A 19,213-nucleotide genomic window follows, 5' to 3' on the forward strand; every position below is an offset into this window, starting at 1 on the left:
CTATGCTTTAAAGCACCAGGTCACAGTAGCGTGCCTCACTCTCCGAACTCTGATCCAACCATGAACCATCCTTCTGACTCCTCTGAGGCCTTTTTTCTGTGCCTTTCCTTTCTCACACCCTTCACAGAGTATCATAAATAAAAGCAAGCAAAGCTTCTTTCTGAAGAAATGCTGAAGTAATAGATATGCTTATGACAACTTCTAAGATGTAAAGGCTTGCAGAAACAGCCCCAAATCTTTGAAGACTAGCAGAGAAGAAGCCCTGACATTGTGCACTTCCAATTTTACTTACCAGTAAAGGAGAGCAGACAAATGCTGACCAGAACCGGGAGCTAGTATACTGTTTGGATGGAGGATTGACCCATCTGAGAGCTAGTAAGGGCACTATTCACCACAGTCCCAAGTTCCTAGAGAATGGAGGCCACAGATGGACACTCCCCTTCTTCTCTGCTCTGCCCACCGTCACCTTTGCTTACAGGGATGCTTCAGGCAGGTTCTCCTAAGACAGAGACATGAGACAGCAATAGCATTTGGGTCTTAGAACAGATGTGGCTATAGATATTCTGGATTCTTAAGCACTAGATATGGAAAATGATTAAAGTTTTTAAGAGGTACAGCTTTTATAATCAGAAAATAATTTGATAAACAGATTTGCTTATCAAGTTGCTAAGTATCGAATCTAGTCTTGAAAGAATTGCCTATAGGATAAACAGAAAAAAATCTTAATTCTTTAGACTTAAAGGATAGTATTCTTAACAAAGATAGTATATTTACATAAATGTCTTTCTCAAAGATGTAATGGAGAATGAATATTGTGAAAGACTCAAGATTTTATAAAAAGACAAAAAACAAAATACAACTAATGTTTATATGCAGGAAATTCAAGACTGTATGATAAGGAATGACATATAGATCAGTGGAACAGGCAAGAGAATCCAGAGATAGGGTCCACATATATATGGTCATTTAATTTGGATAAAGATGTCAAAGTAGTTTAGTGCGGGAAACGACAGTCCTTTCAACGAATGGTACTAATGTAATTGAACATCTATATGAGGAAAAATAAATTCAACCCTTATCTTAAACTATGTACAGAAATTGACTCAAAATAGGCAAATGATCCTAAACCTAAGAGATAAAACTGTTAAACTTCAAGATTTAGGAGAGGATCCATCTTTGCTGTCTTGTTTTAGAAAAGATTTCTTGGCTAGAACACAAAAAGCGGGAACCAGGAAAGAAAAATCTGATTAACTGAACCTTATCCTTTTTTTTTTTAATCTGCTCTTTTAAAATATATTAGGAAAAAGAAAAGACAAGTTACAGATCAAGGGAAAATATTTGTAAAATATATATCTGAATAATGATTTATAGCCTGAATGTATTAAAAATAGCTTGCAATTCAGTTTTTAAAATGGACACAAGATTTAAACAAATAGTTCACCAGAGAAAATATATACATGACCAAAAAGCACATAAAAAGATGACCAACATCATTAGTCATTAAGAAAAATCAAATTTTAAAAATGAGTTATTTCTACATACCTAATAGAGCTAAAATTTCAAAATTAAACACATGGTTGTATCATGTGTTGACAAATATATGCAGCAACTAGAGTTCTCCTGTTGGCTCCTGCGAATGCAAAATAGCCCAACTGTTTTGGAAACCATTTGATAGGTTTGATAAAGTTGAACATATTTACCATATGACCTACTCCTACATATTTTTACCCAGTTCTACCCCTGAGTATTTACTCAGGAGACAAAAAAGTAGTTCATAAGACCCATTGCAAGTATTTATAGCAGCTTTATTCATAACAGTCAAAAATTGAAAACAGCACAAATTCCATCAACTAGGCAGTGGATATGCCCATAAAATTGAAAACTACTCAGTAATAAAAGGATTGAACTACTTGTATATGCAGGAACATGATGAATTTCATGAGCATTATGCCATGGAAAGGGGTTGCCAGGGGCTGGAGATGGAGGGAGGGGAGTGACTGTGGAGAAAGAGGCACAAGAGAGTTTGGAGAGGGTGTGAGGAAAATGACTTATATCTTGATCATGGCAGGGGTTACATGACTATATATATTTGTCAAAAATCATGGAACTGTATACTTTAAAAAGGTGAGTTATACTTCAGTAAATTTGACTTTAAAACACACATGCAAGAGAGGATTTTCAATTTTCCTGCTCAGACAGAAATGCAAATTAAAGTAGATGACCTGTTTTTCTTTAACCTATCAGAGTGACTAAGATCAAATTGTTTGATTCTTCATTGTTGTCAAGGAATTAAGGGAGTCACACTCATTCTTAAATGTAATGGTATAACCTCTGAGAGGTAGTTGAACAGTATCTTTCAAAATTAAAAATGCACTTTCTTTTTGACTCAGAAATTCCACTTAGAGGAATTTTTTTCTGTAGGTAAGATAATCTACAAGGGAACAGTGGTTTATATCATTGTTTACCATAGCAAAATCTAGGGAACAACCTGTATCTCTTTGAATGGGGGTGTTAAGTATGGTACAGTGAAGTACTGTGAGTTAGATACATTTGTCTACTAATAGGAAACTATTTCTTAAGATATTATGAAATGAAAATAGCAGTGCACAGAATGGCGTCTAGAGTGTGCTTCCATTTGTGGTTTTAGAAAGCTGTACATAGTCACTTAACTGCTTGTTCATGTACACACTGCTAGAGATCACATACACATGCACAAAGCTGGTATTTTGTTTTTAATTAATTAATTTATTTTAATTGGAAGATAATTTCTTTATAATATTGTGCTGTTTTTTTGCCATACATCGACATGTATCACCCACGGGTGCACATGTGTCCCCCCAACCTGAACCGCCCTCCCACCTCCCTCCCCATCCCATCCCTCTGTGTTGTCCCAGAGCACCGACTTTGAGTGCCCTGCTTCATGCATTGAACTTACACTGGTCATCTATTTTACATATGGTAATATACATGTTTCAGTGCTGTTCTCTCAAATCATCCCACCTTCGCCTTCTCCCACATAGTCCAAAAGTCTGTTCTTTACATTTGTGTCTTTTTTGCTGCCTTGCATGTAGGATCGTCATTACCCTGTCTAAATTCCATATATATGCGTTAATATACTGTATTGGCGGAGAAGGCAGTGGCACCCCACTCCAGTACTCTTGCCTGGAAAATCCATGGACAGAGGAGCCTGGTGGGCTGCAGTCCATGGGGTTGGTAAGAGTCGGACACGACTGAGCGACTTCACTTTCATGCATTGGAGCGACTTCACTTTCTCTTTCATGCATTGGAAAAGGAAATGGCAACCCACTCCAGTATTCTTGCCTGGAGAATCCCAGGGACGGCGGAGCCTGGTGGGCTGCCGTCTATGGGGTTGCACAGAGTTGGACACGACTGAAGTGACTTAGCATTAGACTTAGCATACTGTGTTGGTGACAAAACTGGTATTGAGTCACCTCTAGCACGGGAAGTTTTACTTTTGATGTATATGTATTTGTTTTGTGTGATTTTTTTTTTTTTTTTTTTTACCCCATGCGTGTATTACCTTCACAGTTAAAGAGAAAATATTTTAATATGCATACATTGTAATGTAGCATTAGGAAATTAGTCATGTATTGGTGACTTTCCTAATCCCTTCAAAACCCAGAAGATCCCTAGTGACTTTGTCAACAGCACAACAGTGGATCACTGGGTCTTCTGTGATCCAGTATGACATTTCTAAGACCATTCCCCCCTTGTAACCATCACTTCCAACCCATATCTCCTACTTTTCTGAATTCATGCAGGGAGTAGGTTGAAGAGGAAATGCCTCTACCTATGTGATGCCTGTCTGTACATTGGACTGCTCCTCTAGCTTAGGTCAGTGTTACTAAGTCCACAATCGTCAAGCGACCTGGTGGAAAGAAATGTGCTGAGTTATGAAGGAAATTGTCAATTATGTCTCTGTATCATATGCAGGTGCTGCCAGAAAGCTTCTGTAAGTGAGGGGCGCTCTGGTAGGGAGGGGTGTCAGTTCTTTCTGAAAATGGGGTAGTTTGGGAGGCTGTATTCAATTTAGTTTGGACATTAAATGAATTAAAATGAACGTACTCAAGTTATGAACTTTGCCTCATCAGTGCTATAAAAAGCCCTTTAGCCTGGCTGTAATTTGACTCTCCTCTCTGTAATGTTACACAATATTCCTATGGTTACAGAGCCCGAATAAGTGGAAGCTAATCATTAGTTTGCTAAATGTGGTTCATGGAACAGTTCACAACTCCCAGACCTGCCAACTGCTGCTTATTTAGTGTCATGTTCACTCTTCTTGGGTAGAAGTTGGTTTGTTACTCAGAAAAATGTACAGTAACATTTGTCTTGCATCCAAGAACCATGCACTGTGGCAGCTTTCCATGTGTCTTGGGGATGGGGAGGGAGGAAGGTCATGGTAAGCGAAGTTGTTTGGTACCTACACTTCCACAGGAAAAAACTAACTGTTAAGGGAGTGTGAGATGGCAAAGCCAGAAAAGAATTAATGTTATGCCATTCGGAGCCAAACATTTACCGAACCAGGGCCCTGTCAGGAGAACACACTGAGAGCAGTAGATACCAACTGGATTTGTTTCCTTACTTGGGGATTAGGGCCTAAATCCTTAAGCCACTCATGATTTTTGACCTCTTCTTACTAGGATGAAAGTAAATGGAAAATGTGTCATGCCCACCTGTGGACTCATTTCCAGCTGCAAGGCTGTGGGTCCTGCAGGAGGATCCTCTTTTCTTCTGAGACTGTCCAGAAAGAGAGAGTCTGGTTGCTGTCTCCATTTACCTGCTACAGCATTTAGACCTCTTTGGATTGTAAAGAACAGAGAACCTGACCTTAACTGGCTTAAGCAAAAAGGACTTTTTTGGCTTATTTGATTAAAAAGGCATGGTGATCTACAGGGGCTCTCAAACCATGTCATCCGGACTCTCAGCCTCTCCCCGTGGCTTTGTCTGTCAGACTGTACTCTCAGGCTCCACATGGTGGCATTCAGAGCAGCAGTATCGTCCCCCAGGTGCACAGTGAGTGCCTTTTCTTCTTTCCTAGAGAAGTCCTGGACTTCATGCTGACTGGCCTGGCTTAGGTCCTGGACCATTCTTGAACCAGTCCCCGAGTTCAGAGACATCTCATCCTCTCCCCACCCCCCAGCCTGGAAGACTGGGGCCTCACCTGAGCATGGGGAGTAGGTGTAAGAAAAGGGTAGCAGCCCAGCTAAAAATGAACTGAACTGCTGTGCAGAAAGAAATGGCAATGGGAGCTGGGAGGCAAATCACTAGAAGTTGGATTGTCCATTCAATGCACTGAGAGACTGTGCTTCTGACTTCTTGCCAGCGAGAATCCAGGTTTCTGCTGGTTTATGAAACAGTTCATGTTTCCCAGCCTCTGCCTCTCTTGCCTGCCCGTGTGTTGCTCAGAAAGACTACAAGAATTATCTCTTCTTTTACAGTATACATTTATCTGAAATACACACATTTGTTTGAAAGTATACACAGAAGAAACGAAGAAATGATCAGGAGTTGATATAATTATGGTTTTTTGTTTTTTTTTGCATATCTTGGTTTAGAGCAATTTAAAATATATAAGTAATGGAATCAAGTCATAGTTTAAAAAAAAGAACACAATTCTGCCACTCTCCAACCACGCTTTTCTTTTTTTTTAATATTTCCTTTCAGCTTTCATTCATTCGAGTTTCTCACAAAACTTTAAACCTTTTTTTTTGCTTGACTTTGCATGATAATTCAGGCATTTTCCATTTTGCAATGTAGTTATCATTTTCATGTAAATGTAGCATGCTATCCCATCAGGAATAGACCACGATTAATTTAATCATTCTATCATTGACTGTTTAGGTTGTTCTTTTAAAATGTATTCTGGTGTTATCAAGAGTAGTGTAGGTTGGACGTTTTGAATGTATGTAACTTTCTCATGTCTTATCTTATTTCCTGAGGATGGGTTGTGAGAAGTGGGATTACTGTTTCAAAGTGTATAAACATTTTTAGGACTTGATATATATTGCCAAATTTCTTCTCACATCTCTTGCATTAATTCATCTGCGTCCAGCAGTTTCTGAGAGGATCAGTTTCACTGCATTTTTGCCAACAGTAGATATTTGGATTTTTAAACAGTTTTATAATACCGTCAGGAAAAACTAGCTGTCATTTTTGTTTTTACTTTGGATTTCCTTGTTTAGTAGGGAGGTTGAATGCTTTTATGTATGGTTGTCTTTTAGCTATGTTTTCCGCTCTGTTTTACCCATTGTCTTTTCTTCTCTTTAGACCCCAAAACAGCTTCTGAAACAGAAATGGATATCTGTGCCGAGTGGGAGATAAAGACCATCACTAGCGCTTTGAAGACCTACCTAAGGTAGGGACTTTCCATTTGCAGGGCTTGGTGCCAGCTTGTTATCATGCAATCAAGAAGAAAGCAGTTTTATTTTCAGCCTCCAGAGGACTGTTGGGTGGGAGTTTGAGATGTGGAAACAGCTTATGTGTGGGTGCAATTAGCTCAGCTGGTCAAACCAATTATAAATCATCCAGAGTTGATGGATTGCCATTGTGCAATGGTGCCATGAGTGATTTAGGAAGCTTTGCTCTTTTTGAGAAGCTACTCTGATGATCAGCCTTTAACAGAACCTCAAATATGGTATTTCCTGTAATGCTTGGGTAATCAGCTAAGAAAACAAGGAATCATGTATCCCATTGTGTTGAGAATGCATGATTACATACCCTGTGTATTCTGAGAGTTCTGCACCTTGCATGGATACAGTGTATTGCTAATGTTGCTCCTTAAAAATGAGAACTTTAATGGTACTCCTTTTTAACTCCTTCTGCTTAGATTGGAAAATATGACTTTGTTGGCAAGAAGACTGCTTTTCTTGCAGTAATACATGTGTTACTCCTGCTGCCTCCTACCCTTCCCTTGGTTATTAAGGGAGTGGGTGATTGACTAGCTGCTCACATCTCAGTTTCCAAGTGGACTGAAAGGCATGCTAGATGTGAAGCATAGGGATGCTATAGTTCCCCACTGTGGTCCCTCTTGAACAGAAAAGTGGGGGTCTAGTCATAAACAAAGAGGAGAACTATAATAGTGAATTACATAAGCATTTGTACAAGTTTGTTAAGATTTACTTGGCTTGAAAGCCACAGAAAAGGAATTGGTGATGCCAGTTTTATTGGCTGTTGGGGAATTGCTGGGAGGCTCTTGGTATCAAGAGTAAGATGTCATGTAAGTGATGACTAAGAGTTGAATCAGGGGATCCAATGAGAATAAAATGAAATCTGAACCAAGGACCATAGATAATCTGTTGAGAAGCTTATTGTTTGGACTATCAGTAAAAATACTCAAGTTTACAGTTAAACATATTCATATACCAAATACTACCATAATAGATTACATAAAGCCTAGATGCTAGAGGTTTATATTTAGTACTTATCTGTGCATCTTGATACTGATTAGCTAATAGTATGTATAAAATATATATATTTTTTATGATAGCAGGTAAAATTTGATTATGTCATGCCTAATATTAAGGGTTCTAACCCTTTGGCATGCTGGAGCAATACTCCATAGTGAATTTGCTATAAAAACCCCTACAAAAGTCTCTCATAGTGTTTCCAGATGAAGTGATTAATAACAAGCTGCCAGGAAGACAAGAGTTTAAGAGCTGATGATTGCAAATATCGGGTTAGTTGCCTGTATTTCAGGCACATCTTAAAATGCTCTTGTTGTGGGTGAGTCATTGACTGAAAAGGAAATCTCTCAGTTTGTGCTAGACTTCTGCATTAGCACTTTTCTGGTTTGTGACTGTGAAACGTAAGTTTTGTCTGTTCCCTTAAAAAAGGAGAAAGAATGAACATTTCAGGTGAAATCTCAGGACCCTTTCAAAGGGGAAACTAAGTTGAACTAAACAGTTGCTTTTCTTTGCCCATGATCTTTGTCTTTGAGAAATGTAACACAGTCCACCATCTGGAGGCCACTCGGTAGTGGGAATAGGATTGCTTTTGTTAAACTGACTAGTGTATATCCTTTTATTCCAGAATGCTTCCAGGACCACTCATGATGTACCAGTTTCAAAGAAGTTTCATTAAAGCAGCAAGTAAGTTTTCTATTTGCCACAATTTTAAGGGAAAGGGAATAGATTTGTCTATTTCAAAGAAAAGTATCCCCAAATAAGTATTACCTAACCCCTTGTATTCTGTGTGTAAACTACCCACATTCACACTCATAAGATTGTCACAGAATGAAAGCAAAACCCAGTCGGGTTTTGCTAAGGACCTTGTGAGCGTACTGAGTTTACAGTAGAGGGGAAAAGCTTCAGAAGTGAGTAGTTGGGGGGTAGTGGTACAGGGAAGGGGTGAGGTGAAAAAAGCAAATTTGACTTTCTAGTTTTGATTATTGGAGTTCTAACTCCTGGGGCCTTTGCCGGCCCTGGAGGTAACATTTTTCGGGATGACTCAGACTTTGCCCATTACCTAAATTGAGCACGGGATGTTTCCCTGAATCCGACACCATTTATGTAACTTCTCAGTTCTCTTTTCCATCATGGTTTATATAACTTCTCAGTCCTCTTTTCCATCATGGCTGGCATTTACAGCTTCTGGTCAGTCTTCAGCTATATCATGCAAGCCTGGGCGTTATATTACTGGTATTAAAATACATAGGGATTAGGTGCAAGCTACCCTAAGCATACCGGAATCTTTCTACGTGGGGCAGGCCTCCTGTAAGGGGAAGTAAGATTCTCTATCAGATTTAAATCTGGCACAAATCCCCACTGTGCTGTTGTGTCCATAGTATGTGCTTTTCCCTGCTTCCTTTAAGCCATCTGAGTTTGTTTACACTGGTAGCTGCTACTGGCCTCGTTAAAGAATACCTTGTGTCCTGGTGGCCTTATCCATGCAGAGTGGCCCCCATAAAACAGGAGAAAGACCTGGAAGAAGGCTGAAAGTAAAGATGGTGTTTATGTGATTTCTTTCTCAGAGAAATTCCAAACCCATAGCAACCATTCTTTAATTAAAACTCACCTCAGAGCTATAAATAGGTGTGGTGAGTGCCATCAATCTGTTTCCCAGAGACATGAAGCCACATACCCAAGTGCAACCATTAGAATGTGACAGATCACGATTTAGGTTACAGGTTGGCAGAAACATTTCCTTATTTTACCTGCCATTCCTTTCTTCTCCCTGGCTGGTTGTTTCATGTGACTTGGAAATAACTGGACATTTCCTTTGATGTCTTTGATGCAGTCTTGAGATGTTATTTTGATATTTGAGACCCTGGCAGTATTGTTCAGGTACAATTTGTTCATCACTTAATGAGTGTATAAAGTTCCTTCCTTCCTTGAAACAAAGTTGCCACTCTAGGGAGCCAGCCACTCTCAAATTTATTCCCACTCCTGAGTGAGGAGGTTCCATTTCCTTATGTCATCGTCTTGGCTTGATTTTTTGGACAGTCTTATTTTTTCATGAACTTTGTCATGGAAAGCATTATTAAAAGCACTTCTAGATCCAGTCAGTCTAGTCATGAGTACACAGAACAGGGTCTTATCTGTGAGAAATCTTCTCTCTCTTGTGCCCCACCTTTATTTTCCACTGATTTTTGTCTTGCAAACTGATTTAGCTGTAACTCTGACCCAGTGTTACCTCCCTCCTTCCTTTGCAGAGCTGGAGAACCAGGAGTCTCGAGTCTCTGAAATCCACAGCCTTGTTCATCGGCTCCCAGAGAAAAACCGGCAGATGTTACAGCTGCTAATGAACCACTTGGCAAAGTAGGTTTACGACTGATTGCCCGTCTTTCTTCAGCCCTGGAAAGTTATTATCTTAGCACAAAAACTGATTTTGGTTCTGCTTATATTTCCCTTTCTCACTGTTGCATCAGGGATGCTGAAGGCATAGGAAAGAAATGTGTGAAATGTTAACTCCAGTGGGTCACAGCAGCACACCCTGGGTGGGCTTTGCAGGGTAGGCTGAGGAGGCTCCCATATGGCCAGGCCTTTGGGCAGAGTTTGCAGGACACTTTGTGCTCTTGTGATGATTGAAGTCAAGAAGTGTATCGTCCATGTTACCAGATCACAAAGCAGAGTTTTCAGCAGTTACATGTTCTTGTGATGATTGAGGGCAAACAGGAATATGTTACAAGTTTAGAGACCTTGGATTTGAAATAAAGAGGCCTGAATTCTAAAGTTGATTCTGTTCTTAACAAGCCACTTAACTAGCCCTGGACAAGCCACTGACCTCTCAATTCCTTAGTTTCTTCATCTGTCAAATATGGGTAGTAGTCTCCATCTTCTCTATAATGTCATTGAATTTAAAAGTTACATATATTAAAACCCTTGAAGTAGTATAAAAAATAGAGGAATTGGCAAATGCCCATTTGCCTTCTGAGGAAGTCAGTGGGGACTTGATTTTCCTGCTAGGAATACTTATAGTCTTGGAACCGTTTGAAATTCTTGTGTGTTTACTGTTGCTTGACCTGTTTTGGATTGGCCTTGCTGATACCCCTTGTTGTATCAGCCACTGCATATGTGTATGTTCCAACCTTCTCTTGACTTTGATGGATGTTCTTGACTGGAGACTACAGTCTAAGAAAAGACAGACTCTAACAGTTAACCTGAATTGATAAATTCGACATTCTGTGGAACTGATACATTGTAAATCCAGCCCTTATGCATGCATTGTTCTGCCATTAAGTCATGTCTCTTGGGTAAATACTTTGCTGGGGGAGATTATGATGGCTTGTTTTCATATTTCTACTAGTGAAAGTGGAAACTGAAAATCACCCAGTCATGTCCAACTCTTTGCAACCCCATGGACTGTATAGTCCATGGAATTCTCCAGGCCACATACTGGAGTGGGTAGCCATTCCCTTCTTCAGGGGATCTTCCCAACCCAGGGATTGGACCCAGGACATTCTCACTGCAGATGGATTCTTTTCCAGCTGAGCCACCAGGAAAACCTAAGAATACTGGAGTGGGTAGCCTATCCCTTCTCCAGCTGATCTTCCTGACCCAGTAATCGAACTGGGGTCTCCTGCATTGCAGGTGGATTCTTTACTAGCTGAGCTACCAGGAAGCTCTATATTTCTACTGAGCACTTGACTTTGGAGAGAGAGTATAGATGTTACCATAAAATTTATACAGATGTTAATGATGAATAAACAAGAGTGGTTTGCATGCTGCTGAGAAGCAGTCAGGCAGAGTCAAGGGTTGCTGTATTCTATTTTGAGCCACATTTTTTTTCTTGCCATACCACGTCAAACTTGTATGTTCAAAAACAATTAAGCATAACTGAGAACAGGGGAATGCCCCCCCAACCCTGATGTCAAAGAATCCTGGTGAAGTGTGTTGAAAATAATGAGAACTGGGCTTTAAAAAGTAATTCCAGATCCTCTGAGATGACGTGTGGTGCCTGTTCCACATAACCCAGTCAAGCATTTGCGAAACAGAAAAGCTAGTTTAGATGTTAGTTATACACTTGAATGGACTGCACCAGAACAGAGAAAGTTCTAGGTACAACCTCTGGCCAAGTATGTGTGCTGTTGCTCATTCGTGACTGCTTTATGGCCACTGGGTGTTAGAAGGCCTCCATACCTGCTGGGAGCAGCTGGAGAAAGGATAGGAAGCAGCTGAAAGAAGTTAGGCATTTCAAGCTGTGCAGTTGTGATGAGAGTTTAATTGGACTGAGAGAGACCAAGAGTCAGTGGTGATCCAGCAGAGCCAGAACTGAATCTTCCCATTTTTAAAATGCCCTGAGGATTGTTAGAGATCCTCAAAGAAAAATAAATAGAAATTAAAAAAATCCAAAACCCTCAAGGTGGGTATTGAATCATTGAGGTTATTCATCTCTGGTGGATGCTTCACTTTGTCCCTCTGGTTCCACTCTCTTCTCTTCCCACCCCATGAAGTTCAGTCTTTGTTCCTAAGCCAAGGAGAAGTACAGCTGGAATGTGTATGTTAAAGTTGTAACATTGACTTTCTGCCTTCTAACAAATTTAAACCAATTTTGTTGCTGGAGTTATTTATTTTATAGCATTTCTGGAGCATTTTGTATTATCTTTGACACTTAACAACGATGTTTTTTTGGTCCTGTGAGGTTCTATGGCAGTTCTTTGTCATATAATCATTAAGAAATCTACATATAGACCTGCCCTCATGGTTGTAAGTGGGAGTTGGTTAGAGCTGGTGGTAGGACACACAGACTCCTGTTCTCAGTGTGCTGTGTTCTTGGTCTCTGGCGGCTCTAGATTTAAAATCTCTTGTGGAGATGAGTAGATGGTGTTACTCATCTGCCTGCCAATGCAGGGGACATAAGAGACGTGGGTTCGATCCCTGGGCTGGGAAGATACTCTGGGGAAGGGCATGGCAGCCCACTCTGGTGTTCTTACCTGGAGATTCCCGTGGACAGAGGAGCGTAGTGGGCTATAGTCCATAGGTTGCAAAATGTTGCATACGACTGAAGTGACTTAGCCTGCATGCATGCTGAATCCAATAAGGAGTATTTATTTAGGTTTGAAAAAAGTCTTTTGGCACCCAGAGGAGGTCTAAGATTCCACATAAACTCTCTATTCTCACTTACGACACTGTCCTATTTTAAAATATAACAAGAAGGGAAAGTTAACTTGGGACAAGAGGTTTGTCTGTCTCATTCCTATTTTCTCAGGTTCAAACTTATCCGAGGATATGCCTGAGCTATTGTTCCTCTGGTCCACTTACTTAACAGTCAGCTTCCTTTCTAAGTTTTAGTTTCAGGGTTGGTTCTGCTGGAAAACCTGGTGTTTACTTCTCTCATTATCTACTCTGTTTGCCCTGTATGTCCCAGGTGTCTGTTTCAAAGGGAAGATATTTTGTGTACTTTTTAAAGCACTCTTGAAACACTTTTTAAAATTGATTTCCTTTAGCTGTGGAGGAAGAGTTAAGACATTTTGTATTTAATCCCAGTTAGAAATGCATTAGAGGGGGGAAAAGTCTTAGAAGGAAGAAAAGAAACTCCAAACCTCATGCAAATGATTACCAGGGTTCATCCAATCACAGATCTCTTGGGTCAGTTTCAGACCTCAGAGGGAATCTAAGAATTATAGGCAGCTCTGCACATATTTTTGTTGTTCCAGCTTAAATCTACTGTAAAAATTAGATGTTTTCTATTTGGAACGTGGACTAAAGCCTACAGTCTGGAGTCATGTGCTTCAAAGCACAGTTACACTCACCTGGGGAGCATGTTTACATGGACGGTGCTGGGCCCCACCCTTAGTCTTTTAAATTGGACTCTGCCTGGGAATCTGCATTTCTGATTTACTTCCCGGTAAACCAGATGCAATCTTTTGAGAATCACTGGGCTCGAGAATGGCCATATGAAGGGGTTTTCTAGGAGGGATAAATGATTTTGGGAGGAATGGATTGGAATTTAGGAGGCTATTAGAAATAAGGAAGAAGAAACTCAGAGCAACAAGTTCAAAAAGTAGATTTTACTTGCATAATGTAATTACTAAAAAAAAAAAAAATCAGTTTTGATTTCCCGTGTCTCTACAATTCTCCTTTCACTAAATTGAGTGTTCAGCAAATGATTTTGTTCTAAAATCACCCACAAAGAATTTTTAATGATAAAGAAAATTGCCCCCAACTGGCTGTGGGACCTTGTGGAAATCTTTTAACCTCTTTAAGCCTGGTTTCCTGACTTCCCCTTCCAATCATGTGAGTCTCTGTTTTCATCAGGTAGGAAGAGGGCAAAAAAAAAAAAAAAAAAAAATCCCCAGTCTTATAAATGTAGAAGGAAATAAGAGTAGATGAGTAATAAAGACTAATTTCATGGTCGTGCCCTGATGTTTACATATTATTATGATTCCAAGTATGTTGTATATCCCCACACATGGCATTCACAGTGGCTCACTGCAACTTTATTACAGTGTTTATGCTGCATGGGAGGATTCCAAAGCGCTCTCCTTCCATCCGGAGTGGCTATTAACAATACCTTTTCACAGCTGGTTTTCCCAAAACACTGCCTGAGACATAAATCTTAGTCTTTTTTCTGTTTTGAAGCAACTATTCCTTCGTTCCTAGGGTGTTTTCAGGGAGCCCTTTTCTTGCTTCTCCAAAGAAGTACTATATCATTTGAGATGCTTTGGGCCACAAGAAATAGAAAATCCAGTTTACAGTGGCTTATACAATACAAGGGAATCTATTGTCTCATTACACAAAATAAGTCCAGAGGGTTGGTTAATTTCTTGGCTCATGAAGTGCTTGCATTATTTCCGTGGCCCTGCTCACAGTCAACTTCACTGTGTTGGCTAGCCCCTCTCGAGATCATTAAGATGTTACATTGCATTTCTGCATATGTGTATGAGTGGTTGTCCAGAGGCAGAAGGGCATTGCAGTTGACCTCTGAACAACATGAGTTTGAACTGTGTGGGTTCATTGATATATGAATTTCTTTTTTTACTAAATATGCACTATTTATATGCATAGTGCAATATGGTTGAATGCATGGAATATTGTGGGGCAGATGCTTGGCATACAAGTGAGACTTCGTCAATATATGTAGACTCCATTGCCACAAGTTATCAAGGGTTGCCCATCTAGTGTGAATACCTCCAGGCATTCCTGCAAGTTATGAAGGATTTTTTTACATTTCCTTAATCTACATGCAGAGTGAGTTGGGTTCCTGTAAAGATGCCTGTGGTTATAAAGAAAATCATTGCTAGGCCTTAGCACCGAGGAGGTTGGACCCTGGTAGTTCACTAGCATTTCTGAAGTTCTCAAGGTTAAAATGTAAAGAAGTGGATACTTGACGTTAGCATATATCTTACAGATACTCTGCTATTCCTTGTTCTTTCACCCCAAATCTAGAAGATTTAGCTTCTTGAAGAGCTGTTGAACACATGAGCAGTGCTTCCCATTTCCTTGCCATCAAGGCTAGTCCAAACAAAATAGGCGTGGAATTTTATAAAGCACATTTAAAAGAAAACAGTACTTTTGAGATGATGGCTTTCTAAGATGAAAAACTCCTGTGAGCTTCTCTGGCAGCCTTTCCTCAGCCATACACCCTGGCTTCAGACTACCTTCTTCTCTCTAGTAACCACTAGACACCCACTGCTGCCGGCACAGAATTGCTTGGCTGCTGGGCCACGGGTGGTGTGGCCTGAGAACCCCACAGAGCCACGTTGGCCATATTCTCCAGGCCTATTTGGCTTCTGCTTCACTGACTGCTATCCCGAACGGATCGTTCCAGTGATTTTAACCCCTCACTATCTTGTGAATCCATCCAGTTTCCTCCATGTCCATTACTGCCAGCCTAGGTCAAGCTGTCGTCATCTCTTCCCTAGACTGCTTCCCAGCTTGCTCTGGCTGGTGGAGCTCTGGCTCCCTGCCAGGCCACAGAATGCATGCTCTGTGGCTGGGGAAACTTGGAACACTGCAGATCCTAACATGTGATTCCCCTGCTTAAAAAAGACTTCAAAGGCAGCTTTCCCCCTGCTCTTAAGACAGAACTCTGGATATGGCCTCCCAAGGCCTTGTCTGGACTGGGACTTTCAGACTTTGCAGCCTCATCTTCATCGCTTGTGATCACATTGCATCTCTACTGCCTGGCGCACAGTGAACATGCATGAGTATTTGCTGGGTAGAAGCATGAAGCACCTCTTACCCATCTCAACCTTCTCCTTCCCTGTCCTGTGTTAGGAAAGGTCCCTCCCCAGCTTCTGCCAGCCAGTCTCCCTTTTTCTTTAGCCTCAGCTCCCATGCTGCTTCCTATAAGAATTGTTTCTGCCTCAAGTACCCTCGTGCTGTCCTGAACTCCCATAGCCTCTGCTTATTCCTCTTTTAATGTGTATCACATTCACCCTGGAGGACAGTTTACAGGGTGTGCAGCTTCTCACTCCTACTGGGTCATAAGCTGTCAGGGGACAGGAAGTCTGTCTTCCTTTATCTTTGTGTCTTACCTAGAAGTTGCAAACAAGGGCCTCCAGCCAGAGCAGCCCACACATGTGCTCTATTTGGTATTGTTGTCCCACGCATTGCTGTTTTTAAAATTTGGACAGGTTTCCAGCATTTTTAACAGGGGTCATTTTACTTGGAAAACTTTAATCTTGTGAGCAATTGGCTGGAACTGAGTGAGAGCTACACCCTGTCCCCCTGGGCATGCCTTCTTCAGTTTGCCTAGTTCAAAGACTGAAGGCAAAAGGAGAAGCTGGTGGCAGAGGCTGAGATGGTTAAATAGCATCCCTGACCCAACGGACGTGAATTTGAATCAACTCTGGGAGATAGTGGAGGACAGAAGAGCCTGGCATGCTGCTACAGTTCCAGCTGTGTCCAACTCTTTGATTGCAAAGAGTTCCAACTTTGCAATCAAAGAGTTGGACAGAACTTAGCAACCGAATAACAACAACAGTAGTCCCTATTGTGCCTGGCCTATTTCTTTCCTGCCCCTACCTGCCTGACCCTGGGTAGACACTTGGATGTTCAGCCCTTGGCCTGACTGTCTGCTCATCCCAAAAGAGGACCTTGATATTTGGTGATCCCATAATGAACAAGCAGAAATGGGCTGGGAAAATTGTTTCCTTGACCAGCTCTGTTTTAATCCTGAAAGATTTATTGTTTTTGATAGATTGGAGGTTCCTGGAAGAAGTAAGAGATACTGCTTCCAGGCCTGTTTATGTGTATGGGGCAGGGAAGAGAGTGCGTTTTTTTTTTTTTTTTTTTTTTTTTAATATGATGCATGGATATCTTTATTTTTTTTTTTTTTTTTTTTTTTTTTTTTTTAAATTTTATTTTATTTTTAAACTTTACATAACTGTATTAGATTTGCCAAATATCAAAATGAATCCGCCACAGGTTTACATGTGTTCCCCATCCTGAACCCTCCTCCCTCCTCCCTCCCCATTCCATCCCTCTGGGTCGTCCCAGTGCACCAGCCCCAAGCATCCAGTATCGTGCATCGGACCTGGACTGGCAACTCATTTCATACATGATATTTTACATGTTTCAATGCCATTCTCCCAAATCTTCCCACCCTCTCCCTCTCCCACAGAGTCCATAAGACTGTTCTATACATCAGTGTCTCTTTTGCTGTCTCGTACACAGGGTTATTGTTACCATCTTTTAAGACTAAGAATGGAATTCTCAAAGGACCTTCTCTAGCTATTTTTGGTGGAGCCAAAGGAAAATCTATTTAAAGGGCTACTACAAAGAGGACAAGCACATATTTTGAAGCAAACAGGCGTTAGCACTTTAGCACTTTAAATTAATGGAAATGCAGGTGACATCAGAACTCAAGCCTTATTCAGCCTACTTGCCAGACCGTCACTTACTTTCAATCCAGGAATTTCTCTCTTTTGTGACCTTCCAGCCTTCAGGGTTGGAGAAGGAAAGATACAAGTTCAAATTTTTGCTTTAAAAAAAATATATCAACAAAATTTCTGAATTCAAGGAACTGAATCTTTCACATCATAAGAAATACCCATTCTGAAAGGGGAAATGCTTGGCTTCAAGCTGTTAATGCTCAGTAGTCTTAGAGCTTCTTTGATTTAGTTCTCTTGTTTGTTTTGATTTGTTCCACTTCTGTTTGGGTTAATTTTTTCAGAGACTTTCCTGGTTTTTGATACACCTCTGATGCTTCCTCTTCTGAACCCCTGGAGTCACCTATGGAGTTCCTTTTCAAATTCAGGGAGGAGTAAAGGAGAGGATGCTGTCTTCCTCTCAGTGGCTGCCCCCTATTATTTCAGGATCTTACAGAAGTGAGAGTATCATCAAGCGTGAACACAACTTTATTTCTTTTTTGTCAGCCCTTACCAGAGCCAGATTTCTTCCCATCCTTCCTTCTTCTTATTTTCTCCCATCATTCCTTTTCTGATTTTGAGTTCTCCTCTCTCTTTCTCTTGATGAGTCTAGCTAAAGGTTTGTCTTTTCTATTTACCTTTTTAAAAGCCAGCTCTTAGTTTCATCGATCTTTTTTCTTTGTGTTTTTAGTCTCCTTTTCATTTATCTCGGCTCTTATGAGCCAGATTTCTTCTGTGTTGGCCTCAGGGGTGGTTTCATTAAAGGTCTCTCTGGCTCAGCGTCAGTGACTGATTCACTCGCACTGTTTTGTGCATTGAAGCCCTCTCTCACCGCATCCTCTTTGCATTGCACAGTGAACATTATCTTTGATACTTATTTTCTTACACTGACTGGTTTTTCAACGAGCTCATGACTGTTGTGGCTCAAACAGGGCAGCTGCAGTGAGGCAACTGGCAGACTTTGGGGTAATTGTAGTTCGTCTATAGGAGCTTGAGCACAGTGGTGAAGAGAGAGCATTCTGGAGCCAGACTACCTAGTTTTACCCATCTCTTCTGAAACCTTGTGTGACTTACTTCACTGATTTATGCCCGTTTTCTCATCTGAATAAGGATACATGATAATTGTATCAGAAACATTTAAATTAGCATATCAGATTCTTCTGGCTTCTCCTGTGCATATTTCAGCCAGCACTGTGGGGACTGGTTGTGTAGCCTTCAACTCACTTCATGCAGGTACAGCTTGATAGCTTATAGCCTCATGCCTGTACTGTGTGCTCCTGCCTCTTACCTGCTAGCCCAGGGAGACATGACGCAAGCTGCCATCCACATGCATATGGCCTGGAAGCAAAGGAGTATTAAAAAAAAGAAACAAACCTCCAAGGGGAAACCGTTGACTAACTGAAGGTTAGAGCTGGTTGTCCTGAATAGCAGTCATTAGGTAGCTTCTTGGGAGATGATCCCAAGAGATGAGCAGCTATTGGTCCTTGAACCAAGAAGGGATTAACTTCTCTGCCTTGTTCCTCCCAAGAAGCCCCCTAGTAGCATTGAATCATCTACGCCTTCACCTCAGGCTCTTTTTTCTGGGAAAACTAAAGACAAGAATAGCATGTATCGTCTTAGAGTCTTTGTGAGAATTTAGTTAACTCATCCACCTAAACCTCTTAAAAGAGCATCTGGCAAGTAGTATATCCATCGTCCATGTAGACTTTTAGAGTCTATTTGAGAAATCAGGGGATGGAGGAAGAAGGGTCATGGAGCTATACCTTAAGGTGAGGGAAGGTGGTGAAATTATTCTAATGATTATATCCAAGCAAGTCTTACTGATGGGATGGGGCTTTCTCCACAGTTCTGTTCTTGGCAAGCAAAATCCTTAGAGCTGAATGCTGCAAAGTAGCACACACGTCTCTGATCCACTTGGGAGATTTGCATGTGTATACGTGT

At 40.8% G+C, this 19,213-nt stretch overlaps 1 protein-coding gene across 6 annotated transcripts in view; it reads left to right on the forward strand.

The window, feature by feature from the left end:
• The window catches only part of ARHGAP26 (Rho GTPase activating protein 26), a 467,573-nt gene that overhangs the window by 296,132 nt on the left and 152,228 nt on the right, over nt 1-19,213 (forward strand). For all 6 annotated transcript variants that reach the window (XM_055556593.1, XM_055556623.1, XM_055556624.1 and 3 more), the window contains exons 15-17: nt 6,289-6,376; nt 8,050-8,108; nt 9,671-9,776. In XM_055556593.1, the coding sequence (XP_055412568.1) occupies nt 6,289-6,376; nt 8,050-8,108; nt 9,671-9,776 (253 nt within the window). The remainder of the gene's footprint in view (nt 1-6,288; nt 6,377-8,049; nt 8,109-9,670; nt 9,777-19,213) is intronic.

This window comes from Bubalus kerabau, chromosome 1 (assembly GCF_029407905.1).
Source record: "Bubalus kerabau isolate K-KA32 ecotype Philippines breed swamp buffalo chromosome 1, PCC_UOA_SB_1v2, whole genome shotgun sequence".
Classification (NCBI taxonomy): domain Eukaryota; kingdom Metazoa; phylum Chordata; class Mammalia; order Artiodactyla; family Bovidae; genus Bubalus; species Bubalus kerabau.